Source organism: Pongo pygmaeus, chromosome 19, assembly GCF_028885625.2.
Source record: "Pongo pygmaeus isolate AG05252 chromosome 19, NHGRI_mPonPyg2-v2.0_pri, whole genome shotgun sequence".
Lineage (NCBI taxonomy): Eukaryota > Metazoa > Chordata > Mammalia > Primates > Hominidae > Pongo > Pongo pygmaeus.
Window position 1 is genome coordinate 56,793,392 of NC_072392.2, and position 19,468 is coordinate 56,812,859.

At 40.4% G+C, this 19,468-nt stretch overlaps 1 protein-coding gene across 7 annotated transcripts in view; it reads right to left on the minus strand.

Annotated features, from left to right (window-relative positions):
* Window positions 1-19,468, minus strand: part of USP32 (ubiquitin specific peptidase 32) — a 213,005-nt gene that overhangs the window by 164,314 nt on the left and 29,223 nt on the right. For all 7 annotated transcript variants that reach the window (XM_063655614.1, XM_063655613.1, XM_063655611.1 and 4 more), the window contains one exon: window positions 1,582-1,709. In XM_063655614.1, coding sequence (XP_063511684.1) covers window positions 1,582-1,709 — 128 coding nt within the window. Of the gene's footprint in view, window positions 1-1,581; window positions 1,710-19,468 lie in introns of those variants that run through there.

The following is a 19,468-nucleotide window of genomic DNA, read 5'->3' on the forward strand; positions in this document are numbered from 1 at the left end:
GGTGGCGGGCGCCTGTAATCCCAGCTACTCGGGAGGCTGAGGCAGGAGAATTGCTTGAACCTGGGAGGCGAAACTTGCCATGAGCCAAGATCATGCCATTGCACTCCAGCCTGGGCAACAAGAGCAAACCTCTGTCTCAAAGAAAAAAAAGAAAACAAAAAGAAATAGAAACTAGGGTTAATTAAAAATGGCAAACAATGGTTCTATCTAACACACCAAGCCTAAAATTCCTGTATTTTTTTTTTTTTTGGAGGCAGAGTCTCATTCTGTTGCCCGGGCTGGAGTGCAGTTGCACGGTCTCAACTCACTGCAACCTCCGCCTCCTGGGTTCAAGCAATTCTCCTGCCTCAGCCTCCCGAGTAGCTGGGATTACAGGCACCCACCACTAAGCCCAGCTAATTTTTTGTATTTTTAGTAGAGATGGTGTTTTACCATGTTGGCCAGGCTGGTCTCGAACTCCTGACTTAGTGATTTACCCACCTCAGCCTCCCAAAGTGCTGGGATTACAGGTGTGAGACACCGTGCCCAGCCATAGTTTTTATTATCTTATAAAATTTATTCTTTTTTTCTTTTGAGACAGGGTCTCACTGTCACCCAGGCTGGAGTGCAAGTGGTGCAATCATAGCTCACTCTAGCCTCAATCTCCTGGACTCAAGCAATCCTCCTACTTCAGCCTCCTGAGTACCTGGGACTTACAGGCATACACCACCATGTCTGCTAATTTTTTTGGTTGTTGTTTTTAAGTAGAGACGAGGTCTCACTATGCCCAGGCTGGGCTGGAACTCCTGAGCTCAAGTGATCCTCCTGCCTCGATCTCCCAAAGTGCTGAGATTACAGGCATAAGCCAACATACCCAGCCAATAAATTTTATTCTTATTTCTCATTTAGAATGACAAAATGCACATCTGTGTACATAACTACAAAATAGTAAACTTTTATTTTTTTTTTTTTAGAGACAGTGTCTCACTATGTTGCCCAGACTAGACTCGAGTTCTTGGGCTTAAGCAAGCTTCCTGTTTCAGCCTCCTGAGTAGCTGGGACTACAGGGATGCGAGGTGGCACCTGGTTCAACATATTATTTTTAGAAACAGAATATTTATATCAACTTAGCACATTTTATTTCTACCTAAACATTTTAGTAGAACTTAAATAAAAATTTAATTAAGTCCCAATAAGTTAGTATCTCATTTACAACATTTAATTTTATAGAATTAAGTATGTTTTACTATACGGAAAAGTTTTAACATAAAATTTATAAAACATATTTGCAACATAAAAATTTTTATGTCACAGAGATTAACTTTGTAAGAATAAGAAGCCAATCATGGAACTGTTCCCATAATCATAATCAGTGGCTATTAAAGCTCAAAAGTACAAAAGAAACAGAATTACAGCTCTGTAGTACTCCCATTTGACCTCTAAGAACACAGCCACGTTGACATCTAAAACAAAACATTGTTTACCCACTCAGGAAGAAAAATAACTACAGGTAAGATTAAATCTGTTAAGAGCAGAAGGCCCCTCAGGAATTTAGACTGGTGGATAACTACCTCAAAGGCAAACTTAGAACAAAAAGATTACCTCAGCAACTTTTGGAGGCACTCCATCCCCAAGCACTTCCCGGATGAAGCAGTGCTGGCCCATGTAATATGAGAGTCCACAGGTCCTCTTGAAGGCATCCTTCAGTCGTTTCAGCTCTACATCTGTAACTGCAATTCAGAAACAGAAGATGGGTAAGAAATCAGGAGAGAAAAGAAGTGTCTCATAATTTTTTTCAACCTGGCTCCTAAGAAAAATTGAGGCTAGGCGCAGTGGCTCACGCCTATAATCCCAATACTTTGGGAGGCCAAGGCAGGCGGATCACTTAAGGCCAGGAGTTCAAGATCAGCCTGGCCAACGTGGCGAAACCCCATCTCTACAAAAAATACAAAAATTAGCTGGGCATGGTGGTGCACGCCTATAATCCCAGCTACTTGGGAGGCTGAGGCACAATAATCACTTGAACCTGGGAGACGGAGGTTGCACTGAGCCAAGACCATGCCACCGCACTCCAGCATGGACAACAGAGCGAGACTCTGTCTCAAAAAAATAAATAAATATAAAGAAAAAAAGAAAAATTGGCAAATATTACACTTGTTTTTTGGTTAAATAGAACTCTATGACATTTAGTCATAATTCTAATATTTTCAAATCTAATTTAGAAAATAAGTATAAATTTTTTTTTTTTTTTTTTTAAGAGATGGGTCTTGCCATGTTGCCCAGGCTGGTCTTGAACTCCTGGGCTCAGGGAATCCTCCCACCTTGGCCTCCAGAAGTGCTGAGATTAAAAGCATGAGCCAGCACGCCAAGCCAAAATTCTTAACATTCAATTTTCAAAAGACAAAACTTTAATATGGGCATACAAATTTTAGGCAGGGGCGAAGAAGAAGTAACAAATATTTCAAATTAGCAGGTAAGCTAAATGCCATTGGATTCTGGCATTAATGTTTTCAGCAGCAATATATTAATCTCCTTTGTGATAAAAATTATATTATTTGTACTCCTTGAGCACATCTCTATCCATATGGAGAACAGTCCTCAAGTTTAGCTTGGATTTTGTCATTATTTACAAAGAAAATAATTCATAAATAGATGATATTAACAAACTAAAATTTTTAGATACTCATTATCAAAAACAAAAAAATTACTGAGCCATTACTTTATTTTATGCATTGAAAACTTTTTTTCACTATATGGAACAATCTCTATCTACAAAAACAAAGAAATAAACACCCTTTACTATTACATGATCAGTACCACAATCACAATAGAGGCACAGAAATGGTACCTTTGACCCATGCTAGAGAAAACAGAGAATTCTTCCAGATGAAGAGAATTACATTAAATTTTAAAGGCTAAACCAAGCAAAATGAACAAGGATATGCTGATCAGAAATTACAGTTTGCTTCAAAGTACAATGAAGTATAAAAATGTATCGTAAAAGTATCTTACTACAGCAAAATAAGCAAGGCACGGAGTAGCAAACGATAAACCTAGAGAGGCAGCAAGACCAAGTCACAGAGACTCTGTCCTGTCATAAGGAAGGGACACAGATACAACTCAGATAAAAACTGCAGGCAGACAAGAAACAAAACACAGTGAGATATAATTCAGATAGCTCACTCTACCAATAACATAGAGAACAGAACAAATCTGGAAGCAATAGCCTGCTACTACAAGAAAAGGAGCTAAATTTGGGAAATATCCAGAGGGTCAGTAGAACTTGAAGCTAGACTGAGAGTAGAAGCAGTACTGGGAAGCTTTTTTTTTCTTTTTTTGAGACAGAGTCTCACTCTGTCACCCAGGCTGGAGTGCAGTGACGTGATCTCAGGTCACTGCAACCTCTGTCTCCCAGGTTCAAGCAATTTGCCTGCCTCATCCTCCCAAGTACCTGGGACTACAGGTGCGCACCACCACACCTGGCTAATTTTTTGTTTGTTTTTGTTTTTTTTTTTGAGATGGCGTCTTACTCTGTCACCCAGGCTGGAGTGCAGTGGCACGATTTATGCTCACTGCAAGCTCTGCCTCCCAGGTTCATGCCATTCTTCTGCCTCAGCCTCCCGAGTAGCTGGGACTATAGGCGCCCACCACCACGCCCAGCTAATTTTTTGTATTTTTAGTAGAGATGGGGTTTCACCGTGTTAGCCAGGATGGTCTCGATCTCCTAACCTCATGATCCGCCCGCCTCAGCCTCCCAAAGTGCTGGGATTACAGGCATGAGCCACCGCGCCTGGCCTACACCTGGCTAATTTTTGTATTTTTAGGTTCACCATGTTGGCCAGGCTGGTCTTGAACTCCTGACCTCAAGTGATCTGCCCACCTTGACTGGGATTACAGGCTTGAGCCACCACACACAGCCAGTACCAAGAAAGTTCAAGGATTATGTTATTATGTAGACAGAAAATATAAGAATAAGTCAGGAAAGGCCAGGCGCAGTGGCTCACGCCTGTAATCCCAGCACTTTGGGAGGCTGAGGCGGGCGAATCACAAGGTCAGGAGATCGAGACCATCCTGGCTAGCACAATGAAACCCTGTCTCTACTAAAAATACAAAAAATTAGCTGGGCATGGTGGCGGGTGCCTGTAGTCCCAGCTACTTGGGAGGCTGAGGCAGGAGAATGGCATGAACTCGGGAGGCGGAGCTTGCAGTGAGCCAAGATAGCGCCACTGCACTCCAGCCTGGGCAACAGAGCGAGACCCCATCTCAAAAAAAAAAAAAAAAAAAAGTCAGGAAAAAAGATGATAAACTTTTTAAAGGACACTGAATATGGGAAACCTTGGAAAATGCAATGGGGTTTTAGAATTTTAAATGTAAAGCTTAAGAGCGGTTTGATAGGAGTCATCAGTATAGAGGTAGTAATTAAAACCATGAGGAAGAAGCATAATGAGACATACCAAAACTAGAAGAAGCCAGTGTTTCCAAGAGGAAGGAAACATAGGGAAAAACTAAGAAAGAGGAAGAAAATTGATATGGAACAGTCAGGAGAAAAGAAGGAGAAGCAGAAGGGTATGCTCTCCAAAGGCCAGGAAAAGGGGACTTATCAAGTTAAGGCAGAAAGGATCAGCAAGATAAAGACTAGGCCGGGTGCAGTGGCTCATACCTATAATCCTAGCACTTTGGGAGGCCAAAGCAGGAGGATGGCTTGAGGCCAAGAGTTAGAGACTACCCTAGGCAGCATAGTGAGACCCTGTCTCTACAAAAACAGAAAAATTAGCCACATGTGGTAGCACGTGCCTATAGCTACTCAGGAGGCTGAGATGGGAGGATCACTTGAGCCCGGGAAGTCAAGGCTGCAGTGGGCCATGATCGTGCCACTGCACTCCAGCCTGGGTGACAGAGCGAGACTGTCCTAAAAAAAAAAAAAAAAAAAAGATAAAGACTAAAGAGTGCTTGGCATACAGTTAATCACTTCGATGAATGCTTGTGGTAGGAAGGGGGGGTTCATGGTTCAGCAGCATGGAGAGCAATGATAAAACAATAAGAACCACTAGTTGAATAAGTAGCTAGAGAAAAGTATGACTATTAGGTACTTTATTTAAAATTGGATTTATAATATTAACATTTGCAATTGAAGGAGGTAACTTCGGCTGTGGAATATGTATTTCTTCAAGATGCCTAATTTTCATTAATGGCTTTAGTAACAAATTAGGTTGTTCACAGTCTAGTGGAGGAGACAAAAAAATTAAAACATTCAAATAATATATTATTAGAATAATATACGATTAAATATTAGAATAACAGTATTAGAATATATTACAACATAATTAATCTAATATGTTAATTATATATTAATCTAATAGATTACCTATATAACAGTATAGGTAATCTCCTATACTGTTGGTTACAGATTATTTGAAGAACTACTTGGTAATATGTTTTTTAAAAATAGAATCTGGTGGCCGGGCACGATAGTTCACACCTGTAATGCCAGGACTTTGGGAGACTGAGGCAGGTGGATCCCTTGAGGCCAGGAGTTCGAGACCAGCCTGGCCAACACGGTGAAATCCCATCTCTACTAAAAATACAAAAATTAGCCAGCCGTGGTGGTGGGTGCCTGTAATCCCAGTTATTCAGGCGGCTGAGGCAGGAGGATTGCTTGAGCTGAGGAGGCAAAGGTTGCAGTGAGCTGAGATAGCCCCACTACACTCCAGCCTGGACAATAACAGAGTGAGACTCTGTCTCAAAAAAAAAAAATATATATATATAGCAGTCTGATGACTAATGAATTTATTCACTTAAACTGTAGGGAAATGTACATATACATAAGCTTTTAAAGCACTTATAAGAAGCAAACAATGTCCATCAACAAAGGACAGACTGAATAAATTATTGTATACACTTAGAATATCACACAGACACTGAAATGTTCCTACAGATCCATATTTACTGAAAATAAATACATAAAAATGTTCACCATACAGTGAAATGTTGAAAATTTTGAAAATAAAAATTTAAGCAAGACAGAAAATATAATAGAATCAAGCCTAAGTTCTGTTCTGTGGTTTTTTTGTTGTTGTTGGTTTTTTGTTTTTTTTTTTTGAGACAGGGTCTCACTCTGTCACCCAGGCTGGAGTGCAGTGGCATGATCTCAGCCACTGCAACCTCTGCCTCCCAGGCTCAAGCAATCCTCCCACCTCAGCCTCCCAAGTAGCTGGGACCACAGGCTCCCACTGCCACATGTGGATAATTTTTTGAAATTTGAAGTAGCGATGGGGTTTTGCCATGTTGCCCAGACTGGTCTCAAACTCCTGAGCTCAAGCAATCCACTCGCCTTGGCCTCTCAAAGTACTGAGATTACAGATGTGGTAATTTTTTTTTTTTATTTTTTGAGACTGAGTCTCACTCTGTAGCCCAGGCTGGAGTGCAGTGGCATGATCTTGGCTCACTGCAACCTCCACCTCCCAGGTTGAAGTGATTCTCCTGCCTCAGCCTCCCCAGTAGCTGGGATTACAGGCACCTACCATAACACCTGGGTAAGTTTTATATTTTTGGTAGAGATGGGGTTTCACCACGTTGGCCAGGCTGGTCTCGAACTCCTGACCTCAAGTGATCTGCCAGCCTAGGCCTCCCAAATTGCTGGGATTACAAGCGTGGGCCACCGTGCCCGGCCTAGGTGTGGTAAATTTTTTAAATAAGAAAATGATATTAGTTATCTTCGTATTAGAAAGAAAAAGTAGCTTCAGAAAAGGAAAAAGGGACTTTTCTTAAATCTTCTCTCTCTCCCTCTATCCCTCTCTCAGTAAAATTACAGTGAGAATAAAAGAAGATATAAACTCACAAGGACACAGGGATAAAAAACTACATAATGGGTACAACGTACCCTACTCGGGTGATGGGTGCATTAAAATCTCAGGTTTCACCACTACACTTCATCCACGTAACGAAAAACCACCTGTACCCCAAAAGCTATTGAAATTTTTTTTTTTTAACTCACAAAGACAAAAATAGGAGAAGAGAGAAATGAGAACCTAAGAGACAGTCAAATTTTTCTGGTGCACATTAAGTATCTGGAGTGGTCACTGACCTAAGCCAACCCAAGAAAGTTAAAACCTAAGCACTAGCAGCTGAGAAATTCAAACAAGAAGCAAACGAATTTACCCTGTCCATAGCCCCAAAAGGCTCAGAAATGGATGGTACCAATTACCACAAAAGTCAGGGGGGTAAAAGGTGAGGCTGAGAAAAAAAAAATAGAGATTGGTTCAAAGTCTATGAGGAGTGGTTAGACTCTCTGGTCCCTTGCAGCACAAGGCAATCAGGCACCAATCTACCACCTACCCAAACCCCCATCACTTTCACACCAACCTTTTAGCAACTCCCAGGCTCAAGTGATCCTCCCACCTCAGCTGCCCAAGTAGCTGGGACTACAGGCATGCACCACTATGTCAGGCCCTTCGTAGCTATTTTTAATTTGTACTTTTAGCTGATTTTTTTCAACAAGCATTTATGAAATGTCTACTGTTCCAGGCTTCTTTTTCTTCGAGATGGAGTCTCACTCCGTCCCCCAGGCTGGAATGCATGATCTCGGCTCACTGCAACCTCGGTCTCCCGGGTTCAAGCAATTCTCCTGCCCAGCCTCCCAAGTAGCTGGGAGTACAGGCACGCACCACCATGCCCGGCTAATTTTTGTATTTTTAGTACAGGCGGGGTTTCGCCATGTTGGCCAGGCTGGTCTTGAACTCCTGACCTCAGGTGATCCACCTCCCTCGGCCTTGCAAAGTGCTGGGATTACAGGCGTGAGCCACCAAGCCCAGCTGTCAGGCATTTATTAAATGTCTACTTATCTCAGTCAAGATGAGTAATACATAGTCTCCATATTCTAATACTTCAAAATTTAGTAGAAAAGATAAGACACAACAAAAATAACTATAATACCAAATAGGAAATACTAAACTGGAGGTATTCAATGGAGTTCTAAAATAGGGAATAATTAGGAAGTGGTGATTCCTAAAGAATAGGGGTTCACCTGGCAAAAAACGCAAAGGGCTATTCTATGCAGGGAAAACACATATAAAAGAATAAAGTGGCATGGATAATCAAAGAATTGCAAGTAGTATGATATAAATGGAGTACAGGGTATAAGAAGCAGAGTTGTCAGAAATGAGGTTAGAATGATAACAGGCAGACAAAACAGAACCCTGACTTTATTCAAGATGATAATGTCCTTAGCTAAACGACTATATTTTTCAGTTTCCCTTGCAACTAGAAATGGCCAATGAAATGCAGTAGAAATGACTGGGGGGACCTCCATGAAGGCTTCTTAAAAGGTAATAGCTGGCAAATATCCTTTTGCCCTTATCTCTTCTTCCCACCTGGCACTCAGATACAATGGCTGCATCTCCAGCAGCCATTTTACACATCTATTTTTGAGTGAATGTCAAAGTTATAAGCCATACAGTAAGGATGGCGAGGTCAAAAAGATTTTTAAAAGCCTAGATGACCATGGAACTGCCATATGACCCTTGGATATCCTACCTCCAGATTTACGTGTGAGGAAAAATAAACCCTTATATCTTATTTAAACTATTATTTTGTTTAATATACATCCAAACTTAAATCTAACTGATAAAGGTATCAGGTACAAGTTTATGGAAGGCCATTCTAAGCCATGTTAAAAATCCTTTCCTGGCTTTAAACAAAGAAGTAACAATCAGGTTTACATGCACGTTGGTGTCAATGCAATAAACAAGACTGGGAAAAGGTCAGAATGGAGGTATAAAGACCAGCTGAGCAGTTACTGCATTTGTTCAGACGAGATGAACTCAAGAAAAGAACTCGAAGGCACAGCCTCAAGCGATCCTGCCGCCTCTGTCTCCAAAGTGCTGGGATTACAGGCCTAAGGCATAAAGTAAGAAGGGAGGTAAGAAGGCAGATTCAAGAGATAAAGTTAACTGAACAGGGTTCACTGAATAATTAGCTGTCAAAGGACTAGAAAGAAAAAATTGATCTTTGATGATTTCAAAGTGTCTGCCTGTTTCTAAGATATAGTCAGTGCTACTGATGAAGATAAGTCTAGGGGAGAATTTGACTATATTACATTGTATTTACATTTCTGTTATGAAATGAATGTATGTGCCCTCCCCTCAAATTCATATGCTGAAGGCTTAACACACAGTGTGGCTGGTTTTGGAGTAAGGAAGCAATTATTGTTAAATAAGCTTATACGGATAGGACCCTGACCTTACAGGATTAGTGTTCATAGAAGAAGAGACACCAAAGGGCTCAAGCGCAACATAGGCACAGAGGAAAGAGCGTGTATGGATGCAATGAGCAGGAAAGGCTCTCTCCTGCAAGCCAGGAAGAGAGCCCTCACCAAAAACAAAACCTTGCTGGAACCAAACGTTATTTCCAATGGGAAATAACATTTCTGTCGTTTAATCATCCAGTCTTTGGTATTTTGTGATGGTAGCCCAAGCTGACTACTATCATTTCTATAGTACCAATGGTAAATAGACCAACTCCTCCATTTTAATTTAGATAGAGGCCGGCGCGGTGGTTCACACTTGTAATCCCAGCACTTTGGGAGGCCAAAGCAGGTGGATCACTTGAGGCCAGGAGTTCGAGACCAGCTTGGCCAACACGGAGAAACACCATCTCTACTAAAAATACAAAAATTAGCCAGGGATGGTGGCGCACACCTGTAATCCCAGCCACTCAGGAGGCTGAGGGAGGAGAATTGTTCGAACCCAGGAGGCAGAGGTTGCAGTGAGCAGAGATCGCACCACTGCACTCTAGCCTGGGAGACAGAGTGAGACTCTGTCTAAAAAAAAATTAAAAATAAAAAATAACTTAGATAATCTATGTAAATTGCTTTTACAAAGTCATATGAAGAGATTAGAACTCACTGTCCATGAAAGGAAAATAAAATTATGTACTTAACAATTGCACAAAACAAACATAAGAGAGCAGCACAACGCTCATTGTCATGCTCTAAACTTTTAGAGGTTACCTTGTCTACACCAGTAGTTATTAACCTTTTCTGCAGTGACACAGGATGGATGTTGTCATTACCATGAGCATTCCCTAAATTCTAGCTGCAACTATACCTTTACCTCCAGTCAAGAAATCACATGCATGTGTGAAATGCATGAAATTAAATCCATTTTTGTAAAGGTAAGCTTTTTTCTTAAAGTTTAATACTTTATTATTACTCATTACATGGTATAAAATATTTCACAATAAACCACAATACTGGTGTTCTATTCCCCTGTTACATACTGCTTTATATCATAACTTTTATTCAAAGGTAATATTTGTCTTATCTCTCCAAGTATATTTTAAGTCTCTTGAGAGCAAAGACCAAGTCTATTCTTCATCTCTATTTCTTTAAGACAGCCAAAGCAGGACCATGCATTCTGATTTCCGTTATAGGATAGGAGTTGCTGTTTTAACAGTTTGGTTCCAAAGGCAAAGAGGAAAATTTAACAACATCTGAATCAGAGGATAACCACAGAGATAAATAAACATTGGGAAATATGCCTCTCACTGCCAAAGTGGGCTAAGAATTTACAAACCTAGGACAAGAAGAAATTGTATAATGCAGCAAAGAAAACACAACCAACATATTTGTAAATCTGCTTGGTGCAGCTGATCTGAAGTAAATTAACCTATCAAAAGTCACTTTGGTAGGGTCCCTGCTAAAAAAAGCTACTGCAGAGCCACTTCAGGTAGATGATAAAACCCAGATGGGACATCTCAGGCAAGAGGGGGCCTACAACTAGCAATTTTTTTGCTACTGGTGACTTCGTGCCAAATGTCCATGAACAAATGAACCCAAAAAAGTATGATATAAGGCCGGGTGTGTGGCTCATGCGTGTAATCCCAGCACTTTGGGAGGCCAAGGCAGGCAGATCGCTTGAGGTCAGGAGTTCAAAACCAACCTGGCCAACAGAGTTTGCTCCCACTCTACTAAAAATACAAAAGTTAGCTGGGCATAGTGGCGGTGCCTGTAGTCCCAGCTACTCAGGAGACTGAGGCAGGAGAATCACTTGAACCCAGGAGGTGGAAGTTGCAGTGAGCCGAGATATCGCCACCGCACTCCAGCCTGGGCAACATAGTGAGGCTCTGCCTCAAAAACAAAAACATAAAAGTATGATACATTCTTATTATAGAATACTTTTCAGCATAAAAAGGAAAAAACGAAAGTGCTGATATATGTAACAACATGGATGATGCTCACAGATATTATACTAAGTAAAAGAAGGCTGATTAAAAAAAAGAGCAGATACTCTGTGATTCCCCAAGTTCTAGAACAGGAACAACTCATCAATGATGACAGGTCAGAACAGTTATTGCCTCTGAGGATGTGGTAGATTTACTGGTAAGAGGAACAAGTCAACTTTCATAGGTGATAGAAATGTTCTATAACTTGTCAAAATGCATGAACACATAACTTTTGCATCTTAGGATATAAAAATTTTCCCTCCAAAAAATCCTGTAAGGAGGCTGATTGCTGGAATGGTAAAGACCTCTGAAAATCTATTCTTCTAAAAAAGCAGCAAGAACACTATCAAAAACTGTCAAAATCCAACTTTTTCAGAACTCTAGAAGTCAACCAAATGCTTGCAATAATCCAAAGAGCTTTATTCCAGAAAAATGACTGAGCCGAGTGCCGTGGCAATCCCAGCACTTTGGGTGACTGAAGCAGATGAATTGTTTGAGCCCAAGAGTTTAAGACCAGCCTGGGCAACATGGCAAACGCTGTCTCTACAAAAACTACAAAAATTGGTGGCACACATCTGTAGTCTCAACTACTCAGGAGACTAAGATGGGAGGATCGCTAGTGCCTGGGAGGTCAAGGCTGCAGTCAGCCATTATCACGCCACTGCACTCCAGGCTGACTGACAGCTCACTCAAAAAAAAAAAAAAAAAAAAAGACAAAGGAAAAAAAAAGAAGAAGAATGGCTGAACCTCTGTAAAAAAAAAAAGCAATATTTGTGGTGTTTTAACACGTTCTGTTCCCATCACCTTCTCCCCAGCTATGCAATAGCTTTGAAAACCAAAAATCTCCCTAAGCTGTAAAAACCAACAGTCAAGCAGCCACTGAAGGAGGGAGAATGGGTTTAGAGCTTCTCAAAAGAAGTGTCAATATTTGACCTATCTGGTAGCTCATTAAAAAGTTCCATTCTCAAGGTTTGTCTTTATTTGATCTGGCTTTGAGTTCACTTTGCAAATAAAACTTTTTTCCCGGCATTCTTCAAAAACAATCAGTGGCAACTATATAACTTCACAGCTGCCTGAGAAAGCACTGGCAGATGGGGCTAACAAGAGGCTAACTAAAAAACTTGAAAGGAAAACCTGGAAAACACTTTGAAAGGCTCTGACATATTCCTGGAAATCCAAAAGGCCACCTGCATATGGAGAGCTGTGCATGCGCCCCAAAATTCCCGTATCTCTCACTTTGGCTGACCTTAAAGCTCCACACAAGCAGGAAGTGAAGGCTAAAGCAGAGTTGTAAACTGACTGTACAACATTTGAACGCACACCCGAGTAGTATAGAACCCCTCCGTCAAGGCTGAACTTATAGGTTCAAGGCATTCTTAAAAGTCTCTGTCCAATCTTAGCTGACCACTAAGCTAAATAAGCACACACAAAAAAGAATACACACTATAAAATCAGACCAAGAAAGTCACTATGCAAATAAATAACAGCAGGAACAACAACAAATAGCAGTAACAAACCTTAAGGTAGGGAATCCAATTTCCAGAGTTGCCACACTACAGTACTTAAAATGTCTCATTTTCAACAAAAAATTGCAAAGCATTTAAATAAGAAAATGAAGCCCATACACAGGAAAAAGGGCATTAAATAGAAACTGTCTGTAGGCAAGTCCAGACATTTGATTTACTAGGTAAACACTTTAATGAACTATTTATAAACAAGTTCAAAGAAGGAAAAAAAAACATGCCTAATGACTTCAAGCATGAGAACACTGTCTCACCAAATGGAGAATATCAACAGTGAGATGAGATGGATACTATAAAAAGAAACCAATTAGCAATTCTGGAGTTGAGAAGTATGAGGTTGCAGTGAACTATGATTGCATCGCTGCACTCCAGCCGGGACAACAGAGTAAGACCTTATCTCAAAAAAAGAAAACAATTACAAAACTTGAAGACAGTCAATTTTGATTATCCAGTCTGAGGAACAGAAAGAACAACAAATGAAGAGGCCAGGCACTGGCTCACACCTCTAATCCCAGAACTCTGAGTGGTCCAGGTGGGAGGACAGCTTGAGACCAGGAGTTCAAGACCAGCCTGGGCAACACAGGGAGACCCCATCTCTACAAAAAATAAATAATAATTAGGCAGGCATGGTGACACACGCCTATGGTTCCAGCTACATGAGAAGCTGAGGCAGGAGGACCGCTTGAGCCCCGGAGTTGGAGGCTGCAGTGAGCTATGATTGAACCCCTGTACTCCAGCCTGGGCAACAGAGCAAGACCCTGTCTCTTAAAAAATAAAAATAAATATATATATGATATGTAGACCGAGCAAGCAACAGAGCAAGACCCTGTCTCTTAAAAAATAAAAATAAATATATATATGATATGTAGATATATCAGTACATGCATAGTCATACATCTCTTACTGACAACTCCCAATTCCTTATACAAAAGGACAAAAATGTCCTAAGGGTACCTTTATCTTTCCAAGTGATTAATAGTAGTTAATATTATTTAACATTCTCAGGCTGAAGCTGAATTAATCTCTGGAAAGGACTGGATGACCCAGCAGTGAAGAGTATTCATGTTCTCAAGCATTGGCATTTAGATACTTTTTTTTTTTTTTGAGACGGAGTTTCACTCTTGTTGCCCAGGCTGGAGTGCAATGGCGCAATCTCAACTCACTGCAATCTCCACCTCCCAGGTTCAAGCAGTTCTCCTGCCTCAGCATCCCAAGTAACTGGGATTACAGGCATGTGCCACCACGCCCAACTAATTTTGTATTTTTAGTAGAGATGGGGTTTCACCATGTTGGTCAGGCTGGTCTCGAACTCCTGACCTCAGGTGATCCACCCGCCTCCACCTCCCAAAGTGCTGGGATTACAGGTGTGAGCCACCGCACCCAGCCCTAGATACATTTTTAAATGACTTTTTCCATTTAATTGTTAGTCTGCTTCATCTAGCATTCCCATAGTATTGTTTCTACTACTTTTTTATTGCAAATATAGAGTATTTCAGCTATACTATGACTTAATTTTCTGTAAGCCACCACCCTATGAACCTAATCATCACTTATAACATTGTTTCTATGGAAAAATAAGTTTTAAATTCCAGATAAACTTTCGAACACAATCCAGGCTGAGCACGGTACCTCACACCTGTAATCCCAGCACTTTGGGAGGCTGAGGCGGGTGGATCACTTGAGGTCAGGAGTTCGAGGCCAGCCTGGCCAACATGGTAAAACCCCATCTCTACCAAAAATACAAAAATTAGCCAGGTGTGGTGGCGGGTACCTGTAGTCCCAGCTACCTGCTAGGCTGAGGTGGGAGAATCATTGAACCCAGTAGGTAGAGGTTGCAGTGAGCCAAGATCATGCCACTGCACTACAGCCTGGGTAACAGAGGGAGACTCTGTCTCAAAAAAATAATAATAAAAATAAAAATAAAGGTAATAGTCCTCTGTGCTTCAAGAATATAAAAGACCACTAGGAAAACAGAAGGCTAAGTAAGTTTTTAACATCTAAAAATGAGATTAAAAAATGAACATTATTCTTACAGAAGGAGTTTATCATAGATCTAATTTTGAGAAACTAGATGAGACCAGGATATTGAGGATGACAGTGCTTCACAAGGTTTTGATATTACATCATGGGGCACCACTGACAACTAAGAAAATATAGCTTAGTCTATGATTACAGGGCCAACAGGGATGTCACTTGCCACGATTGAGAATCTCTGGCTTAGGCCAAAAAGATTTAAAATGTTATAACACACAATAAATTGATAAAAATTTCAAAGCAAACCTTAGAACCAGAAGGTAGAGACACACGAGAGGTTCCAGCTGTTGCAAACTACTTCTCATTCCCTAACCACATTATGTTCGCTGCTACTGTCCTTGCAGTGTCCTCTGCCTATGAGCTCCAATCATACTCTGAACAATCCAACATCCTTCGAGGCTTGGCTTAATGACCCTCCTTTATTTTTTGGAAGCCTATTCTAATTGCTTCCATGCCCTACCACCTAAAAAGCTAGGTGTCCCTCCTACAAAATAACTTTCCTGATAATCACTTATTCAATATCAAATTCTCAATGCTTTAACTTTAAAATAACACAGCTTATATGGTATTTGTTTATTGAATTGTATATCTCCCCTCTGCTCTTTAAAAACAAAGAAACTGCCTTATTTATATGTATCCCCAACACCCAGCAAAGAACCTTAAATATTATTGATATTTTTGGATAAAGACAGAATTTTTTAAATGATCAAATGAATGTGCTATCTATTCTCTTGTCCAAGGCCTTATGCTTATTACTAAACCTCAGCATCTAGAACAACTTCTGACACACAGTAAGAACTCATAAAAAATGTTTTTTCAAGCAGGACACAGTGGCTGAAACCTGTAATTCCAGAACTTTGGGAGGCTGAGATGAGAGGATCACTTGAGCCCAGGAGTTTGAGACCAGCTTGAGCCACACAGGGAGACCCTGTCTCTACAAAAAACAAAAATATTATCATGGTGGTGTGCACCTGTACCAGCTACTCAGGAGGCTGAGGTGGGAGGATCACTTAAGCCCAGGATTGGAGACTGCAGTGACCTATGATTGAACCACTACACTCCAGCATTCCATGAAGAATGAGACCTTGTCTATGAAAATAATAGATAAATAAAGAGTTCATAGAGACACGACAATGTTTGTAAGACAAAGATTCTTTTTTTTTTTTTTTTTTTCTTTTTGAGACGCAGTCTTGCTTTGTTGCCCAGGCTGGAGTGCAGTGGCGCAATCTCGGCTCACTGCAAGCTCCACCTCCCAGGTTCACACCATTCTCCTGCCTCAGCTTCCCGAGTAGCTGGGACTACAGGCGCCCACCACCACACCTGGCTAATTTTTTTGTATTTTTAGTAGAAACGGGGTTTCACCATGTTAGCCAGGATGGTCTTGATCTCCTGACCTCGTGATCCACCTGCCTCAGCCTCCTAAAGTGCTGGGATTACAAGCGTGAGCCACTGCGCCCGGCCCTGTAAAACAAAGATTCTTAAAACTGGCCAGGCACAGTGGTTCACACCTGTAATCCCAGCACTTTGGGAAGCAAGGTGGCCTCCTGACTTGAGGTCAGGAGTTTGACACCAGCCTGGCCAACATGGCAAAACCCCATCTCTACTAAAAATACAAAAATTATTTTTTGTATTTTTACAAATACAAAAAATTTTTGTATTTGTATTTTGTATTACAGGCGCAGTGGCTCATGCCTGTAATCCCAGCACTTTGGGAGGCCGAGGTGGGTGGATCACCTGAGGTCAGGAGTTCGAGACCAGCCTGGCAAACATGGAGAAACCCCGTATCTACTAAAAATACAAAAGTTAGCCAGGCGTGGTGGCACATGCCTGTAGTCCCAGTTACTTGGGAGGCTGAGGCCATTGCAAAAAAAAAAAAAAAAAAAACTAAAACTAAAACTAAAACTATACAAAATCATACAGAAGTAGATGGTAATGTGGAAAAAAAATGTGGTTGTTGTGCTGGGATTAATTTTTTAAATTAATTTTTCATTACACAAGCAGTTAAGTGAATGCATTATTCTTCTAAATTCAAACAGTATACATAAAGTAGGCCAGGTGCGGTGGCTCCCACCTATAATCCCAGCACTTTGGCAGGCCAAGGCAGGCAGATCGCTTGAAGTCAGGAGTTCGAGACCAGCCTGGCCAACATGGCGAAACCCCATCTCTACTAAAAATACAAAGATTATCCAGGTGTGGTGGCACATGCCTGTAATTCCAGCTACAGGGGAGACTGAGGCAGGAAAATTGCTTGAACCTGAGAAGCGGAGATTGAAATGAGCTGAGAACATGCCACTGCACTCCAGTCTGGGCAACAGAGCAACACTCTGCCTCAAAACAAACAAACAACAACAACAAAAACCCAGTATATATAAAGCTAAAGATACCACTACCATAAAATCCTACTTACTTCCTCCCCTTAGTCCTAATCCCTCCCGTGCCCATTTAGTCTTCCCCAAGAGATAATCAGTTTGGTTTGTCTCCTTTCAGATCTTTTTCCATGCTTTTATAAGATGTACCCCCACAGAAACTTACAGTGGTTAGCATATGATACATATTATAATGCAACTTACTACATATAGATTTAGTTCATTCCTTATGTACTGTATAGTTTTTCATTATATAACATTAGTAATATACAGGTATTCACTTACTGTTCATATTTAGGTTGTTACCCATTTTTTCCTTCATACACTTGTCATGAAAAATCATATACATGCCTCCTTAGATACATACAGAGAGTGCTTCTCCAGTGAGCACTAGGGTCATTCCCATTTTTTTGGTTTAATACATATTGCCAAACTTCCTTCCAAGTGGTCTACCAATTTACATTCCCGCAATTGTGCTTTTCCTAGCCTCTTGTTCACTATTGCTTAGATAGTTTCTACAATTCAACTTTTTAAAAATTATAGAAGAACCTATCCTGTATAGCCTATCTAAGGGTAGCTGTTTAAATAATGAAGAAAAATAAATATCCACTTATCCTGTCATTCAGAAGGTATAAATTTGGCACCCTGCTATTATATCCTCATTTCTATTCCCAAGCAGACCATCTGTAATTCAAAGTAGAAAACAGTGTGGAAAGAGAAAGATACATACATACATATATATATGTCATTTGGCCTCAGTGCTCAATGTTAACACAAAGATATACTGTTAACAGTACTACTATATGTGGGTATGTGCCTGGAAACTAAAAGTGGATCCACTCTTCCCTTCTACTATGTCCATAAAAAGTTGTTCTTGGCTTTACCACAATACACATGGTTAGTACAGCCTGTAGAACGGATGGTGGCTCCATATCTTTACTTCACAGACTGCCAGTGTCTGTAATCAAAATGAACCACCCCATCTTTGCAAAGCATCAGGTTGTCCCATCTGCCACTACTTCTGTTCCCCCAGCATCCCTGAGCTTGAATACATCACTTTAAAAAAAATCGTAGTCTGAGAAAATTCTGCTCTTTTCTAAAAGAAAGTTCTTATTAACAAGCATAAAAATGTGAAGAAAAATATAGAATGAAATCTGTATGTTGTACAACAAAGCTACTTTGCCCATGAATCAACCAGTAACAATTTATAAACTTTAGAGGACAAATGGAGAAATACGCAAGTTGGATGGGTTTTCCTCTACTAAGAATGAATGCTCCCATTCTGAAACATGTAAAATATGCCACTATAAAATTAACAATTTAAATTAATTTCTGAGGAGGAACGTGTCTTTGAAAACTGCCCATAAGAACAGAACATAAATTTAAAAAGATATCACTTAGTTTATTGTCACAGGAAATCTGTTGTACACTTAAATGCTGCAGGAGAGTCTTAAACATATCATGGAGAGAATGTCCTTAAGTATTCATCAGTTTTTTTCGTTTCCATAATATAACAAAATGACTATTTAACATATGTTGATGACAAATGTTCTAGTTTATTCATTTGCTTCCAGCAATTTCTCAAATCAAATATACAATTTATCATTCTCCTGGTTCACAAACTTCTGAAGCTATCAAAAATGTGGCACTCATTAGTTCAACTATATTAAAAAATGTTTCCAAGTATCCTTCTTTCCCCCAGGAGAGGAAAAAAAAACAAAAAACAAAAAACACCTTAGTCAAAAGATAGCTAATAGTCCAATTTCCTTTACAAATCTAACCAAATTGTAATAACTGATTGTCTTTAACTCATTAAACAAAATAAGATTAATAATAAATGTTACATCTAATCCAGCATTTTACTCTTTAAAAAGAATTTTCAGCCAGGCACAGTGGCTCAGGTCTATAATCCTAGCATTTGGGAGATCAAGGAGGGAAGATCACATGAGACCAAGAGTTCAAGATCAGCCTGGGCAACACAGTGAGACCCCATCTCTATTTTTTTAAAAATATTAAATTTTTTTAATTAAAAAAGAAAATTTTTTGAGGCCAGGTGCGGTGGCTCACACCTGTAATCCCAGCACTTTGGTTGGCTGAGGCAGGCAGATTGCCTGAGCTCAGGAGTTCACAACCAGCCTAGGCAACACGATGAAACCCCATCTCTACTAAAATACAAAAAATTAGCTGGGCATGGTGGCGTGCACCTGTAGTCCCAACTACTCAGGAGACTGAGGCAGGAGAATTGCTTGAACCCGGGAGGCGGAGGTTGCAGTGAACCAAGATCGCACCACTGCACTTCAGCCTGGGTCACAGAGCAAGACTCCATCTCAAAAAAAAAAAAAAAAA